At 38.3% G+C, this 18,604-nt stretch overlaps 1 protein-coding gene across 1 annotated transcript; it reads left to right on the top strand.

The window, feature by feature from the left end:
• Positions 10,226 to 17,422, top strand: LOC109225490 (proteasome subunit beta type-6). Its single transcript, XM_019390167.1, has 8 exons — positions 10,226 to 10,515; positions 10,628 to 10,704; positions 13,287 to 13,342; positions 13,775 to 13,847; positions 14,097 to 14,208; positions 15,558 to 15,631; positions 16,212 to 16,286; positions 17,060 to 17,422. The coding sequence occupies exons 1-8, from the start codon at positions 10,410 to 10,412 to the stop codon at positions 17,189 to 17,191; spliced, it is 705 nt and encodes a 234-aa protein (XP_019245712.1). The 5' UTR covers positions 10,226 to 10,409; the 3' UTR covers positions 17,192 to 17,422.

Genomic DNA, 18,604 nt, shown 5'->3' with positions numbered 1-18,604 from the left:
CCCATCCAAATGGCTTTTATTGACACATTTTTTTTTTCATCCGGTGCACCTTTCTCCTTATTTTATTTGTTCCACTCAAAAGCCAACCCACCACCCCACACTTCAACTTCTACATAATTCATCACAATTCAAGTGCTCATAAGAGGTGACAAGGTTCAAATATACGGTCGGTTCAAACAAAAGGGTACGGCTTGTAATGTGGTTACCAAAGAAACAGGATTATAGGCTCGAAGGGGTTAACTACGATACATAACATTTAGGTGGGTACTCTATATATATCTGGCTTAACAAAGAACTGCCTATATCACTTCTCAGACTGAACAAGACTACTATTTCGCTTTGCACACACACGAGGCAAGTTCTAGACATCAAATGCAATGCACAGAATACATGCAAACCTCACACAGACATAGCACATAACTCATTCAGGATTGGTTCTTCTCACGACACTCCAATCAAAGCAGTTAAGTAAATTTTAAGAATCCACGATTTAAGGTATTTATCCTAGAGTCAAAAATTGAGCCCAAGCGTCACAACCAGAGTACTGACTATTCTCAAGGCATCACAAAGCTCAGAGATATTGTTGCGATTAAATGCTTAGCCACGTGGTTCCTACTCATAAACTACCTACACCCGGTTCAACTAAAAACCCTTGGAAAAGAACCGTGGCACAAGGAAAAACCAAGGGGGAATTACTACACTACTTAAAAAAAAAAATTTTTGGTATTTTCTTTAGACTTACTTCCCTCAAGAAAACTGTCTAGGAGATCCATCGTCGGGAAGAGTCCAACATATTTATGTTTTTTTTTTATGTTTTTTTTATTTATAATTTATGCCTAAAAACAACTAACAAGAAAAAACACCATAGTAATAACAAGTAGGCTATCAGCTCAGCGGAAGATGTTGGTGAGCTCCATTTGCTCCGGAGTTGCTTGTTTAGTCGGTATGATTTAGACGCGTATTGTTTGGTATAGCGGGACCCTGTCCCGGCCTTTATGTTAAGTGTGTACTCTTAGAGGCTTGTAGACAGATGTCATGTATACGAATGTTTGTATGGCCTTGTTGGCCTATGTTTTGAGTTTACAAATGATCATGTTGGTCTTATAGGCTCGTATGTCACATGTATAAGTTTTTATATCGGGTTGGGTTATTGAGTATTCCCTTATGTTTATTCTGGTTAGCCCATGGCGGCCCGATTGGCCCATTTGCCAACGGAAGTACAATAAGAAAGATATGTTAGTGGCCTCTCTGCTATTGGTAAGTATGCCAAACTGCCCATACTCTCAGCCTTCCTACTCAATGCATCGACCATCACATTGGCCTTCCCTAGATGATATAATATAGTGATATCATAGTCTTTTAGCAACTCTAACCATCCCTGTTGCCGCAAGTTAAGATCGTTTTGCTTGAACAGGTGTAGGAAACTCTAATGGTCGGTATAAACCTCACAATGAACATTGTACAGATAGTGCCTCCAAATATACAATGCATGAACAATAGCTTCCAACTCTAGGTCATGCACATGGTAATTCTTCTCATGAACCTTCAACTGCCGAGACGCGTAGGTAATCACCCTACCGTCCTGTATCAACACCGTGCCAAGCCCAATACACGACACATCACAATAAACGGTATAAGATCCCGAACCTGTAGGCAACACCAACACTGGGGCAGTAGTCAATGCAGTCTTGAGCTTCTAAAAGCTCACCTCACACTTCTCAGACCATCTGAAATGAGCACCCTTCTAGGTCAATCTAGTCAAAGGTGCAGCAATGGATGAAAACCCCCTCCATAAAACGACGATAGTAACCTGCCAAACCCAAGAAGCTCCGAATCTTTGTAGCTGAAAATGGTCTAGGCCAACTCTGAACAGCCTCAATCTTCTTCGGGTCCACCTTGATCCCTTTACTAGACACCACGTGGCCCAAGAACGCCACTGAATCAAGCCAAAACTCACACTTGGAGAATTTAGCGTATAGCTTCTTCTCCCTAAAAGTCTGGAGTTTGATCCTCAGATGCTGCTCATGATCCTCCTGGCTACGTGAGTACACCAATATATCATCAATTAATACTATGACAAAATAATCAAGATATGGCTGGAATACACTGTTCATCAAGTGCATAAAGGTTGCTGGGGATTAGTAAGCCCGAAAGACATCACCAGAAACTCGTAGTGACCACAGGGGTCCTGAAAGTCATATTTAGAATATCTGAATCCCGAATCTTCAACTGATGATACCTAGACCTCAAATCGATCTTCGAGAATACTCTAGCACTCTGAAGCTGATCAAATAAGTCATCAATGCGTGGTAGTGGATACTTGTCTTAATTGTAACTTTGTTCAGCTGCCTGTAGTCAATACACATCCTCATAGTACCATCCTTCTTCTTTACAAATAAAATCAGTGCACCCCAAGGCGGCACACTGGGCCTGATGAAGCCCTTGTCAAGCAACTCCTGAAGTTGTTCCTTTAACTCCTTCAATTCTGATGGTGCCATGCGATACGGTGGAACAGAAATGGGTTGGGTGCCCGGCACCAGATCAATACCAAAATCAATATCCCTATCGAGTGGCATGCTCGGCAGGTCCTTTGGAAATACATTTGGGAAGTCTCTCACTACCGGAACTGATTCAATGGTAGGAGTATCAGCACTAACTTCCCTGAAGAAGGCCAGATATGACGAACATCCCTTCTCAACCATCCGTTGAGCTTTTAAATGTGAGATTACTCTACTAGGAACATAATCCCGGGAACCTCTCCACTCTAACCACGGCAACGTCACGGTTTTAGCATGACAACCAAGGATGGCATGATATGGTGACAACTAGTCCATGCCTAGAATCACGTCAGAATCAACCATGCTAAGCAATAAGAGATCGACTCTCGTCTCAAATCCCCTAATAGTCACTACACACGACCGATATACATGGTCCACAATAATAGAATCACCTACCGGCATAGATACATGAACATGAGTAACTAAAGAATCACGGGTCATATCCAAATAACGAGCAAAGTACGATGACACATATGAATAAGTAGAACTAGGATCAAATAATACTGAAGCATCCCTGTGGCATATTGAAATAATACATGTGATCACAGTGTCGGAAGCAACTGCCTCTGGCCTGGCGGGAAAAGCATATCATCGAGCCTGACTGCCACCTGCCTCACCTCTCCCTCTAGGGCGACCTCGACCCGCACGAACTCCATCCCGAGCTGGCTGAGCAGGTGGTGTAGCAACTGGTGCAAGGGTCATAGACTGGCCTCCCTACTGCACTGGACCTCTGTAATGACGCGAGCAATACTTCCTAACATGGCCCAACTCTCCACAATCATAACCACCTCGCGCTGGAAATGGCGGTGGGGCCTGAATCGGACCTCGGGAACTAGAATAACCACTGGAAAATACTGATGAAACCTAACTGATGGAGCACAGTACGAGCTTTGAGCTGGAAGTGCACTAAAATATGACTGAACCGGACGAGTACTGTTGAACCATGACTAGCTGATGCACCATAATGAACCGGATGAACCATCTGAGTGGCCCTGAAATGACGACCTCTGGTGTGATATGATTGACCTCCAGATGAGCTACCACTAAAACCAACTGAAACACGGGGCCTCTTTCCCTCCCGCTCTTCGCGCTCAAGCCCGCGAACCAACTCCAAGCGCCTGGCAATCTCCACCACCTAGTCAAACCTAGCATCCGTCTTGGCCTCTCAAGTGAGACTACAACATAAACCATAGTTGAGGCTATCGATGAACATCCTGATCCTTTCTCTCTCGGTAGGAACCAACCATATAATTTACGGGCCAAATTCGGGAATCTCATCTCATACTGAGTCACAGTCATATCCCCCTAGCGTAGCTGCTCAATATCTCTATGCTCAAAATCTCTATGCAACTCTTCTCTACGAGTTTGTTAGACAAACTTCTCTCATAAGAGAACTGAGAACTCATGCCATGTAAGTGGTGCTGCGCCAACTAGCCTGCTCGACTCATAAGCTTACCACCCCTGTTAGGCTGCCCCAATCAGCTGAAAAATAGTAAATGCAACTCCACTAGTCTCCAGAACACCCGTTGTACGAAGAATCCGCTAACACTAGTCTAGAAAATCTTGAGCATCCTCTGACTCCTCCCCGATGAACTATGAAGGCTTAAGCCTCCCGAACCATTCCAATATCTCCTGCTCCTTATCACTCATAGGTGGACCAACCTTGGCCCGAGCATCAGTCGACTGAATTGGTAGTACCCCCGATGTTTGATGACTTGGAGCTAGCTGCTCTAGAGTACGGGCGACAAGAGTGTGGGCACCTCCCCTGGTCTATGAGGTGGCTGGTGCAGCTAGAACCAAAACCACCTGAGCCAGGCTCATGTACACAATCAAAATTTGGGCCAAGGCCTTCTGAAGGCCAAGAATAACATTAGGCACTGCTGATTCCTAAGCTGGTCCCACTGGCTCAACTGTAGTTGGAACATGCTCCACAGCTGGAGCAACTGGTGGCTCCACGGGTGCTGCTCTAGCTGTAGTGCGAGCCACACCTCAGCCTCTACTCCGACCGGTTGCACGTGTTCTCACCAACTGTGAGAGAATAGAAAAGTCAAGGTTCAAACTTCGAAAATAACAAATTCGCACGACAATAATGCAAGAAAGTGAAGTTTTCTAATAGTTTGGTAGCCTCTCGAAGATAAGTACATACGTCCCCGTACTGATCCGCAAAACTCTACTAAACTGGCTTGTGACCCGTGAGACCTAAGCAACCTAGTTCTTTGATACCAACTTGTCATGACCCAAAATCCACTAGTCGTGATGGCACCTAACCCAACCCGCTAATTAAGCCAACATCTACATAATAATAATGAAATCGAAAAAAACATGGTTTAATAACTCATCGCCAGACAAATATCATGAAATATCTGAGAATCACCATAATACTACTACAACCATCCCCAAAATCTGGTGTTAACGAGTACACGAGCACTACTGAATAACAAGATACAAGTAAAATCCTCTAATACAACTGTTTGAATAATAGAACAATAAAGATAAAAATAATTGAAAGAGAACTTCAAGGACTGCGGACGACATAGCAGCTACCTCGTAGTCTCCCAAAAGCTAGTAGCAGCTCAACTCTGGAATTGCCTAGACCGGATGTACCAGGGTCTGCACACGAAGTGCAGAGTGTAGTATGAGTACAACCGCCCATGTACTCAATAAGTAACGACATTAACCTTGGGCTGAAAGCAGTGGCGAGCTCAGAAACAATAGTCAGATGCTAATATCAATATCTAGTAACGGTTTAGAATATAAAGGGAAAACAGTAGAAACAGGTAACTCGATGATATTATGCTCAACTTGTTCACATTTCAGGTATTTAGGCATGCTTTCAAGTATAACAGTCAAAACCAATACAGATAAAGTATTTCAGTTATCGGCTAGTATGAGGAAAGTTCTCTATGCCTACATGTCAAGTATACATGTCAAATTAACGATATCACAGGGGATCCATCAAAATATTCACACTTAGCACTGTATGGGTACCTGGCATATCTGCCCATCATCAAGCACGTATATAAAATACTATGTCTGCGCCCACTGCTGGCATGTCAGTCCCCGGAGGGGCGGATCCTGCCCAAGAATTAATTATAATTATTTATCCCAGTAGTGAGGCCTGGTGCACGCGTTACCCCAAAACAAAAACACTTAACGCAATATGGGTTTGGCATACGTATCACCTCAAAATTGATGCCAAATTGGCTCTATGGCCCAAGCTCAGTCATTTACTGTTTAACTCTCAAACAACACATCTCACAGTACTTAGTTTAACAGTGTTATACATAAGAGGCATCAACAACATGTGAGGAATCAAATAAGAAGTACTGAGACAGAGATGTCGTACACAGATATAACACATGACCGAGAAGTATACAAATAAGGCATATAGCTCAGAAACAACAAGAATAGCCCTATTAAGTCTCAAACAAATAGCACTTATCCTAGACATAACGTCTAACATGAACCACAATTCAAATAATCAAACAAGTAGGGAAAACGCGGGTATAACAAGGTACGATAGAAAAACAAGCTCGGAAATAGCTTAAAGGCCTCCCCAAACCATGAACACACCGGTGCACGTACATACGCCCGTCACCTAGCACCACGTCACCCCGATATCTTTCATATAACGTACTTCTCAAAGTTAAATACCCTCAAATCCAAGTTTAGATGTGTTACTTACATCAAGCAAGCCAAACCAATAAAAATGATTTAATATCATCAAACAATGCAGGAGAAAACAATTGCGGTTAATAAAGCTATAATCTTTACACAATTTTCCAAAAGTCAACCCGAATCCGCCCGGTCAAAGGGTAGATCTGGACTACCCATAACCATGTGGTTTGTTTTCAAATCGAGTCCAATTCGACTCTCAAATCCCAAGTTTTCATTTTCCAAAACTTAGAGAAAAGTCCCAAAAAATTTTCTTTGATTCTCATAAATTTAATGTCAAAATCTCATATGTAATCATGAAATATAGTTGGAAATTGATTAAAACTACTACCCAATGGTTGTAGGTGAAAATCCCCTCTCCAAGTCGCCTCTTACCGAGTCTAGGGTTCTAAAATGAGAGAAATGAGATAAAATCTGACTTTCGAGCCCTTTGTTCAGTTGTAGATGTCGCAATTGCGATATTGTTCGCAATTGCAAAGAAAGCATCGCAATTACGGCTCCTGACAATCTAAGGGAAGTCGCAAATTCGACAATTGCGAAGCCTGCTCCTATCGCAAATGCGACTAAAATGTCGCAAATGCAATCCTAACCGGACTGGTCTATTCTCCGCAATTGCGAGTGGGGCATCGCAACTGCGATACTTGCTCCCTACTGTTCACTTCGCAATTGCGAGGCTAGTGCTCGCAATTGCGATAACTGCAGCACCAACACACCAGCAACCCAAAAATGAGTTCAATTCATTCCGAAACTCACCCGAGCCCTCGGGGCTCCAAACCAAATATTCACACAAGTTTACAAATAACACATGAACTCGCTCATGCGATCAAAACACCAAAATAACATCTAGAACCACGAATCGGACATCAAAACACATGAATTTTCAAAATAAAACTCAAGAACCTCTAGAATTACAACCAAGCGTCTGAATCCTAGCACACTAACTCCGAATCACACCAAATTTTGCACACTAGTTCCAAATAGCAAAACGGACCTATTTCAAGAGCCGACACCAAATTCCGAACCCTATAGCCATAAAGTCAACCTACGGTCAAACTTAGAAAAACTTTTAAACCTCAAATTGCCAACTTTCGGCAAAACAAGTCAAATCAACCTGTGTATAATGATGCATAATTGCTCTCATTCTATGGAATTCGTCTACGTATCACATACAAATATAGTTTCTTGTGTACACATCACATGCAAACATAATTTCTTGTCAATTATCTGTTTCAACGCATTGGACCTTTTAAAAGCTTTTGTCCACACTAAGTGGTGGCGGTGTGTTTATAGACAATGAGGGGAATTGGATCCTAGGCTTCAATATGGGCTATAAGTACGCTACCAATATCTACATGGAGATCTTAGCCCTACTCCATGGAATCAAGCTAGCAATAACAAAGAAGCTCTTTCCTTTAGTAATAGAGACGGACTGCTTGGAACTATTAAACCACTTAAAATCTAACAATGGTCTCTACCAAAACTTAATTGATGATTGCAGGTACCTATTACGGATGGCGCATGACCCTCAGCTGAATCACATCTTTAGAGAGGCTAATGGAGTAGCGGACCTGTTAGCTAAAAATGGTTGCAGCCTGAACACCTTTTGTACTTTGCAAATCTTTGCTGTTGCGCCTGTCTTTACTTTTCATGCTTTAAAAAGAGACAATTTAGGCACTATGTGGCCTAGACTGAGTTCTTATTGTAATAACTCTTAGTTTTTGTTGAATAAATCTTTGATTACCAAAAAAAAAAGTGGTGAAATTTTACGGATAGTGAGTTAACTTCACATTTATTTTCAGGTAAAATTTATTAGTCGCTCACAAGTTTCTTCATTAAGGTTTCTCATTTTCTTAATGAGTACTTAAAAATAACAGAGAAGCGTCATGCCATTTTTTATGTGAAAAATGAAATGGGTGATTTGCATATGATTTTCAAATAAGGTTTCTTATTTTATTTGTTAGGATTCAAGCATATTCAGAGTAGTTGAGAAATAGTTAACTATTTTCACCGCATTTAGAAAAAAGATGGTTGATTTTCCCCCTTTTGTATGATAGCTTAAAAAATTTGTCGATTATTCTTTTTAGCTAGTAATGTTAATTTTTTAATCTTTTACCGAGCTTTGACATAACTTACCCATAAACTTTAAGGCGTATGAAATTTCATATGTAACTTCTTTCAAAACGAGAAAGACTTCATTTAATTTGAGTTAATATTAAAATAATCTCACATTCAAAACATCTTGGAAAACATTTGTACTGAATTTGTCTCGTAGGACTAGCTCATGTTTCGCCATAGAATTTGCGATTTTTTAATTTGATTTTTAAATATTTATTTGTTTATAGATTTGAATCATTTTTAGCTTATTTTAAAAATAAAAATTTCAAATCCCAAAAATAGCTCTAGAAGAGTAGTTTTTGAAGTTTTCTACTCATAAAACGTCAAATTCTTTTCAAGTACAATGCATGTCCAAACACAATTTCTACTGTCAAAACTATTTATCATCTCATCTTCAAAAACTCATTTTCCACGTTTTAACCAAATTTATGTCCAAACGCTAGGCTCTAGCTAGGGGTGTTCGTCGGACAGTACGGTACGGTATTTAGACATTTCGGTTCGGTATATTTGGTATTCGGTTTCTTAAAATGCAATATCAATACCGTACCTAATTAAATTCGGTATGGTTCGGTTTTTCTCCTTTCGGTTTCGGTTTATTCGGTTTGGTAACTTCGATTTATTCGGTTTGAATACTAACTAGTGCATAGAGTCATAGAATGTAATATTCTGAATTAAAGTACTCAAAAGTACAAAACTAAATATATTTGTTGATAAAAGTTTTCTCCAAAACTAGCAAATATCAACTTAGAGAGAGAAAACTGTACATAAAAGAATAAATTCGATCATTAGAAATGTCTTGTTACTTACCTAGAGTTATTTGATGAACTTTGAGAATAAAGGAAAGTAAAATTTTAGATTTTTATATTTATGTTATAATTAATAATATGTGTATTGTGTAATATAATATATATTTTGGTACGGTATCGGTATTTCGGTATTTCATTTTAAAATACCAAATACCATACCTAATACCAGTATTTTTAAAAACTTAAATCAAATACCATACCGAATACCAAATACAAAATTTTCGATTTCGATACGGTAATTCGATATTTACCAAATTATGCACAGCCCTAGCGCTTGCTACATGTGTGGCATATTTGAGAAACTTGGAAGACCGTTACTGCTACATCTTATATATCAGGGGTAGGGGTGTTCAACAAAATCCGAAAACCCGAACCAAACCGAAAACCAAACCAAACCGATCAAAAAAACCGATACTTTTTGGTTTGGTTTGGTTTTGGTTTTGAAATTTAAAAACCGATCAAATTTGGTTTGGTTTTGGTTTTAATAAAAAAAAAACCGAACCAACCCGAATATAAGAGTAGCTATTTTAAATTTATAATTACACCTATATATATATGTAAACTTTTATACAAAGTTTCAAAAATTTTATAGTAAATGTTAATCGTTTGCACTTTTAGTACATTTCTTTACCTTTACATTCTAGTTTGATTGTTAGTTTTCTTTTGTTAAGTGTAAGAATCTATTTCATGTTAAAAACAATATATTTTTAATTCAGTCCTTAAATTATTCACCACTATTTGATTCAATTACCATCAATATATCTTGGTAAATAATAGATTTCTCAAAGGGCAATTGATTTGATAGTGTTACGTTGAAAATGTGGTCGCCGAAATATAAGTTTGGTAGTGTATGTCTTATATTTAAGAAAAAACCGACAAATAATCGAAAAAACCGAAAAACCGACATAAACCGAATCGAGAAAAAACCGACTTAATTGGTTTGGTTTGGTTCTAATATTTGAAAAACCGATTTACTTGGTTTGGTTTCTTTTTAGGGAAAAACCGATCCAAACCGAACCATGAACGCTCCTAATCAGGGGCCATTTTGAATGAAGTTCCAAAAATAAGAGGCTAATTTGGGGGTTTCCTCGAGCTCTTTTGGGTATATAGAATTACTATTATTTTTTCCCGCATTGTACGAATTGGGAGTCTAATATATCTTCCTCCTCACGAAAACCTTTCTTAGATTTACTTCTAGGGCTTTGTTGTTATTTCTTCGTAACTCCAGTTTGATCATTTTCGTGTATAGCTTAAGATGGAAAATACCGATGTGGACCAGCCCCACTCCATGGGCACCACTATAATCGGCGTTACTTACAACGGCGGCGTTGTACTCGGCGCCGATTCTCGCACCAGCACCGGTAACTGAAATTATCAACTCCTTATAAAGTTTCAGGGGTTAATTTTACTTTAATTTTATCAGAAATTTTCAATTCATTTTTTTTTTTGTTAATTATATCTGGAAAATTTCAGGAATGTATGTGGCGAATAGGGCTTCTGATAAGATCACTCAGCTGACTGATAATGTCTATGTTTGCCGCTCCGGATCAGTATGATGCTTTCCATATTCCCTTTATGCATTTTATATTCATCCATATTTGAGCTTAGAATGGTAGCATTTTTTTTGGTTTTGGGGATTTCTCTAAAACAGAAACTGTCCTGAAGCTGATCTGGCGTTATCGGTTCCTTTCTCCTTTGTCATCTTGATGTTTTATCATTCGGTTTAAAAATCAGTATATGGGTATTGTACGAGATGAAATTGTACAAAAACAACAACTATGCCTCGGCTCCAAACAAGTTGGGCTCCTCGCTGTCCACGTTGCCCCATTTAAATCATCTTATGCAATATTATGCAATTACAGATAAGAAGTATTAGAAGTTTTGTATAGTTTCTAAACAGATAAATCTTTGAAAGGTTATAGCACTTCGAGAGAGTTTAAGGCCTAAAGTAAAAGTGCTAACTTTTAAAACATACTTTGGACTAATATGTGTTGCCTGTATAGTTCTTTTCTTCTATTGTGCGCTATCGTGATGAATCCTCACATGATGAAATTATGAAGCTCAAAAACTTGGGATTTGTGGTTATGGGCTAAAATTTTGGCAATAATGACATTGAAACCCTGTTAAATAACAGCTACATGGCATGCGTATCTAGTATAGGATGATTGACAAATAGTACATAGTAATATCAAATCTATTTATCATGTGATCATACTTAATTTAGAATAAGCTGGATAAAGCGGATTCATAAAGTTAATGTCTAATCATGTTTTATGCGACTATGACCTTGGATGTCTTTATGATTTAATGCGAAATCATTTCTAGTTCGTGGTACCTTTTGGAGTTTTGATGAAAACCCCATTATATTTCTCCTTTCCATTTGACAAGGAGATTTTTTTTAAATATTGATAACTATACAAGGATGATTTCATGTTGCTCTCTCTTATCTCTCTTGGTGGGTTGACTGTTGAGGCATAGGAGGTGGGGAAGCGTATAAATTTTGTAACTTGAAACAACTATTGAACTTTAAGAAGTGAGACTAAATCCTGCACTAAGGCTTCATTTGCAGCTTCAGTCTGTAGTTTTCTCTTTTTTTTTTTTTGGGGGGGGGGGGAGAGGGGGTTAGTCAAGTAATTTTCATTATAAATACACCAAATTTGTGTTAAAAGAATATATGAACAGGGCTAATGACAACCACCTTCATTTAACAAATCATCCAATCTGTGAATACAAGTGAGGATTCTCTCTTTACACCAAAAGTACTAATGAAGAAAAGGATTTTAATACTTTTTTTTTATCCGGTGGTGGTGTGGCCACTTCCCACTAGCACAAGTATCGCGTAACTCAGTCCACCAAGAGTCCAAGACTTAGATAGATGAGAAGAAATAACCTAGTGTTTTTGTCTCCACTGGGATTTATTGAACCTAAAACCTCATGGTTATCCACCCAACTTCATTGACCACTAGACTACACCCTTAGGTGCCAACAGGAATACTTTTTACGTTGTTCTCAGAATTATAGAATAGTCTCAGATTTTTCTATTCCAAATAAGCCAAAAGAGACACAGTAATGATGTTCCCCCCAGCTACTTTCCTCTCCTTGCCTGTCTTTTCTTGTTTCCAACTTGAGATTGCTTCATCTGCTGTCTCGGTGAAATACATGAAATGTTGGACATAGCGAAACCACAATCCATATCTGTGAGGTAAAGCTATAATGAAACACGAGGTGGTTTTTGTCCTCACTGTGCCTCTTACATACGCAATTCATAACAATTTGTTTCTTTTCCTAAGATTATCTGCCGCTAAAACTGAATCTCGTGCTGCCACCAATTGTGAAAGGTTTTATTTTCTTGGTGGCTTGTTACCTCCTTCAACCTCTATCTAATAGCTCCATATAAAAATGTTTACCTAGAGTATTTTTCGGCCTTAACTTTTACCTAATAAAAAAAAAGAAGAATTTTCGGCCTTAATCCCCTTCATATCATCTTGTCACCCCCTTTGCCCCTATTAAGTAGATTGCACGAAGGCACTCCTCAACCTCGTCCCATGCCCAAGTCTTAGATAATCCACTGCCCTAGCCTCCCTTATCTTTCTCTACTGTCAGTAGCTAAGTCCACATAAGCTTTTGACCTGCTATTCATTTCTAATTTCAGTATGGCACTTAAGCATTCATCCATTTTATGTCTGTCCATTATATTGGCCACACCCTGAAGTGTTGTTGATGATCTTTTCTTTCATCAAGTAAGGTAAGCTTTCACTAAATCAATCACCCAGAGAATGTAATTGATTACAAAAAAGTCAAGTCTTCTGATAAGCAATTGATGCTCTAATTAGCATGCCTCTCATCTACATACTCTATTGAATCAAGGATGAAGAAAGCATAAGAATAGGTGGCCATCTATGGACCAAAAAGCTTCTATTTCTTTGTCCATGATTAACATTTGGTTGACATAGAACTCCATTACCAACAACATTAACGTCACGTAAAAATAAAACGTGAACTTGATGGTCTAGAGATAAATTCGGACAGTTATAAGGTACTGAGAAGTGAGAACTAAAAGTACCTTGATGGTTGAAAAAAAATCCTAGAAAGTGGAATTCTTTATGACTTATATACAACGTTTCTTTTGTAGGCAGCAGATTCCCAAATTGTTTCAGACTATGTTCGTTACTTCCTACACCAACACACGTAAGCTTCTTCCCTCACTTATAATCTATATTCCATCTTTTAATGATTCAAGTGCTTACATTGTGGATCCCTACCTTATACCAAAAACTTGCAACCACCCCAAAGGGCCCCTATCCGCCCGAAACTTATTTTTATGGTATCAGCTTTGTTCTTTTCTTTTGGCCTGGTCAGAAGCTGCAAATTTAACTGTTAGCTTCTTCATAGCTATTTTCTTTATTGTAAAATTTGTTCTCCTTTTTGTGTATATTTCTTTGATGTTTGAATCACATCCTCTATAACTAGGCCCATGAGTTGGCTGTCTTCTTTGTATATCATATATTTTGGCAGGACTCAGGAGGTAATATAATACTGTAGTATGGTTGCACTGTTTGCCCCTTACTATGTGAAGTTAGTTTTCCGAACTTCTAGTCTTGAGACTTCTTGTGAATGCAGGATACAGCTAGGCCAGCCGGCTACTGTCAAGGTTGCGGCGAACCTTACTAGGTTATTATCCTATAACAACAAGGTTTGCTCTTTAACCAGTATACTTTTTAAATTGTTAAGTACTGGTAACTTTGCCCGCCAAGGCTTAGGTAGATGGGAAGAATTCACCAAGAGTTTTTTTTTTCTTAGTTGGGATTTGAATTCTGATCTCCAAAGTTTACACCTACTTCATTGGCCACTAAGCCACATACATCATACATAATATGTGACCTGGGTTATAATATATGATTTATTTTTTATATTTATTTGATTCATTGCCCTGTATGTTCAGGATAGGCTTCAAACGGGTATGATTATTGGTGGTTGGGACAAATATGAAGGAGGCAAAATATATGGGATCCCTCTTGGAGGCACAGTCTTGGAGCAGCCTTTTGCTATTGGAGGTTTGCCCTGAATCTTTTCTTCTTAGTCATACATACTTTCCAGAAACACTTGGCTATTGAAGGTTCTTTTCAGTTCGCAGGAAAAATTCCCCTTTTTCTGTACCTATTTAAGCAGTTAGCAGGCTCTTTAGATAGCCCCATTTGGCAAAAAAAAATTGATTTCTCCAAGACTCCGTTTATACAAAGAGCTGAAAACTAAAAAGCACAGCAAGACTCAGCAGAAGTTAGATGATGGAAATAGAAAGAGACAACTAGATACTCCATGCCATATATCTCATTTCAGAGTTTAAGAAACATAAACAAATAAAGTACCTTGTTTTTGTTGCTGCACATAAATGGCTGCGCGGGTGTATGAAAGAGAGACAGAAGGAGAGAGGGGGAGAGGAGACTGAGAGGAACGCCTATCACTATGCAAGGGAGATGGGTAGCTGCATTGTTGAATAGAAGAAGAATAGGAAAAATTAAATGATACCAGAGCACAGGTGATAGTAGCATATGTTTGTTTTCAACAGGTTTCGGTTTATCATCCTCATTACCTGGTAGTCTGGTTCAGTGAAACTCATGTATCTCTTTGAATGAGAGTGCAGAATACCGTTAGTTATTTCTCTAGATAGCTCCGTTAGTGGAGGATTTTCCTAGAATTCTTTTTTTAAACCCAGAAATATGCTCTCCCCCCCCCCCCCCCACCCACACACACACCTTTTTTTCCTTTTTCTGGAATGGCTATGAGAATGATAACAAATGAAAATGGAAAAGAATTCTTTGGAACCAAAAAAGAAGGGTTCACCAGAACTAGACATGAACTAGAAGGTTCACGGATTTGGTTTTTGATAGCCTAAACATGTGATGGAATTGGTTCTTTTTAATAAGTATGATGGAATAGGCATGTTATCCTTGCATTTTGGTGCTCTAGTGGAATTAAGATATCATATGGCAATTTTTGGTTGCTATATATGACATTGGTTCAATTTTTTTTATCACACATTATAAAGTGTGTGGGTGGGTGGATTGGGGGGGGGGGGGGTAGGGCAACTGACAGTACCAGGTGATAGGGTTAGAACAATGGATAGAATGAAAGAATGCAATGCCACAAAAGAGAAAAACCCGCCTGCTAGGAAGATAAAAAACTGATTTAGCACCCCAGTGTCATGTTTGAAATATGTTTTAACACCCCCGTGTCATGTTTGAAAGATGTTTAGAATATTGCCCTTGGTGTTGCTTAATGAAGTATATTGGGAGCTGAACTTAACCGCTGATAATTGGGTTAATTTATTAGTTTCCCTGTGCAAGATGCTCCAAGTGCTACCAGTTGGCTGAGCAATTTTCTGTTCATTGACTGTTACTTTCAGGATCTGGCTCTTCTTATTTGTATGGTTTCTTTGACCAAGCATGGAAAGAAGGAATGACTCAAGAAGAAGCTGAGGTTAGTTGCCTGCAGCTTGTATTTACAACCTGTCTAATTTGTACGACAGTGTTGGACCATCAAGATGCCATCATCTTCACAGCTATGTGTTTATCTTCATCCGTCATGCTTTTAGTCTATAATGCAGAGATATCTTTTGAAAAAATAAGCGTATTTTTGCTAGTTCTAGATGAAACTTTTTAAAGAAAGTAGCAAAGTTCTTATTAATTTGGGACACAAAGCTTTCAAACCAATGGAAGGGGTAGGGAAATACTTTTGGTAGTAAAAGAGGCTGAGCAGTGTGATTCACATACATTGACACTAAAACCAACCACCATGATCCGTTGTATGCATAAAGCTTGAACTTGCATCTTGCCTATGAGCTCTATTTACTTAGTAAGGTAGAGTAGTAGTTTTCTGAAATTTTCCTTGAGGGGATAGATTTTCAACTGGGCATGATAGACTATTGCTATGTGGACATGTTGATGCTCTGATCAATCATCTGTATTGGTATTGCCTCACTATTCACTGATCTGCTTTAATGATAATTCTGAAGATTTTAGTGGGATGAAGATTTAATTTTGTTTCACCTTTTCTGTAGAAACTGGTGGTCACTGCAGTATCTCTTGCCATTGCACGAGATGGTGCTAGCGGTGGAGTTGTCCGGACTGTAACTGTGAGTTAATTAATCTGCTTTATGCTTATTCAAATGCTATAATATGCTTCAATTGAATTTTATTTGCTTTTGAGGCTCTAGTAGAAAAATTTTTAAGTTAAAAATAACCAACGTTTTAGTTTATAAAGAAATTGAATAAACCAAAATCTTGCCTACCCACCTTTTTTTTTAAAAGGTAACAGATCTTGCCTACCCACCTTTTCTTTTAGTCAATCCAAAAGGAACCCTTGATATACATGTAGGCATTAGTAGTTGTAGCATCAACTCCATGAAACTCTTCTTCTTAAGGATGGTGATATTGAGAGTCACAAAGCTGGTCCCGATTTACCTACATGTTTAGCACATTTCAAATGTGTCCAAGAGCCCTTCGTTATGCACATTATGTTTATTTAGGCCTTATAATTTTGGAGTTTGGACCAATTCTAAGATTCTAAGAAACTAGTGTTTTATTTTCACATGGTATGAATATGATTACTTCCGCTGTAGGTTTTTTAAATATTTTCTATCCTATACGTTTTCGCAGACCCCGCTTGTGGGATTACACTGGGTATGTTGTTGTTCTATCCTATATGTGTTGTTTTTGTGCTGTATTGCTCTTTTGCCACTCCAGCATAAAGCTTTTGTAGGATGATTGAGTCGGACCAATTCTTTTACTGACTACTGTTTTTGCTTTGGAACACTTTAAACAATATCCTCATCCTATCGAAAGAGGTCCTCATGTTCTCAGTTGTCTCGTTATATAAGCATGTTTTTTGAACAATTTTGATAACCAGATTAACAAAGATGGAGCCACAAGAAAGTTCTATCCAGGCGATTCCCTCCAACTTTGGCACGAAGAATTAGAGCCTGTGAACTCACTGCTGGATGTTGTATCTGCATCAAGTCCTGATCCAATGGTCAGTTGAAACAAGAGTATACCCCTATTGACATGTTTGAGGCTGTAGAATTTGGTTAACTACTGCTGATGTACAAGTACTCCATCCCATGTTCTGGATCATTGTTTTTTCCCTTCCTTTTGTCCTACTGCAATTTTATAACTCTTATCACATGTTCTGAATCATTGTTTTTCCCTTCCTTTTGTCCTGCTGCAACTTTTTAATTCATTTATGTTGACATAGTTCTGACTGTTTCTGGTTCTGTGATTTCCTATTTGCTTCTAAGTTAGGTATAGCGTCTACATAATGTTTCAATACTAGGCGGAGGAAGAATAAGGTGGACTCTGAAACTTCTCTCGTTTGCTTGATTTTTTTAAAAGAAGTGGTTGGAAAATAAGCTCCATGATTATCACTTATCAGCTAAGTTAGCTGGAAAAGAGGAAAAAGAAACAATGCTTTTCCTCCATGCGATTTACCTCCCAAGTCAAACGAACAAATGAATATCAAGAAACAACCGGTATGGAGCTGGTTAACCGGGTTCTTGTTTGGACACTGCATCTGCTTCAAATATTATATTTGCAAGTCAATATTTGTTTTACAATTTGGTCCATTATTTAAGTTCGAATTGAAATAAGGAATTTGAAGTTAAAAAACTTGTTTGGGTAGTATTTCAAGTCAAATGATGGTTTGAATAGTCTTTTTTATTTTATTTTTATACCATCAACCAAATATTGTCCACCTAGTTCAACCCCGTACCGTATGTGTCTACCACACATGGAAGATGCCCAACTGAGAATGTACCTAGTTTGGTCCAAGCTATAGTGATTCTTCCTTGTTGTTTAAGTAAAGGAAAGATTGTGGGATCTCCGAAGCAGACAGAGCTGCGTTATCCTTGAACCACAACCTGTAAATTGAAATACAATGGGGTACAAGGTTTATTCTTTTGTGGAACTGCTTACCAAACAAAGTCAAAATTATTGGGGGATGTACGAAAGACTTGCAAGTGCTGTTACTATGCGAGAAACTATACGTTTGAGGACAAAAGGAGCCATTCCATAACATTACATCCTACTGTGTGATGTTAAACAAAAAAATAGATAAGCAATCGTAATTCCATTGAGTTGCCTTACATCAGAAATTATCTGTTGAAAAGCGGAGAGTAATTGCACAAAATTAAAGAGAAATATGTCGAGAGCAAAAGTAGATTTGATCTTTTGTTACACTGTTTGAGATCGTAACTCATTTGGTAGAGATCCAATTATCCAAAGGTTTGTAGTAATATATAACTATATATGGCAGTTTTAATTTCTAAATAATCCCAAAACGATTGATCTCTAGACAAAATATATCTTGTCAAAAAGTTAACTACCATGTGTAGTAATATTACGTTATGTTACTTTGAAATTTATGTAACATGTTCATACGTTTTTTAGTCTTCATCTG

Source organism: Nicotiana attenuata, chromosome 5 (assembly GCF_001879085.1).
Source record: "Nicotiana attenuata strain UT chromosome 5, NIATTr2, whole genome shotgun sequence".
In the NCBI taxonomy this organism is placed as follows: domain Eukaryota; kingdom Viridiplantae; phylum Streptophyta; class Magnoliopsida; order Solanales; family Solanaceae; genus Nicotiana; species Nicotiana attenuata.
This window is presented reverse-complemented; position numbering and strand designations above follow the sequence as displayed.

Excerpts from the sequence above, each read along its gene's own strand:
- LOC109225490 (XM_019390167.1), top strand. The coding sequence starts at position 10,410 with ATGGAAAATACCGATGTGGACCAGCCCCACTCCATGGGCACCACTATA. Across the intron at positions 13,343-13,774 it reads TACTTCCTACACCAACACAC|GATACAGCTAGGCCAGCCGG; the intron begins GTAAGCTTCTTC and ends TTGTGAATGCAG. Across the intron at positions 14,209-15,557 it reads GCAGCCTTTTGCTATTGGAG|GATCTGGCTCTTCTTATTTG; the intron begins GTTTGCCCTGAA and ends TGTTACTTTCAG.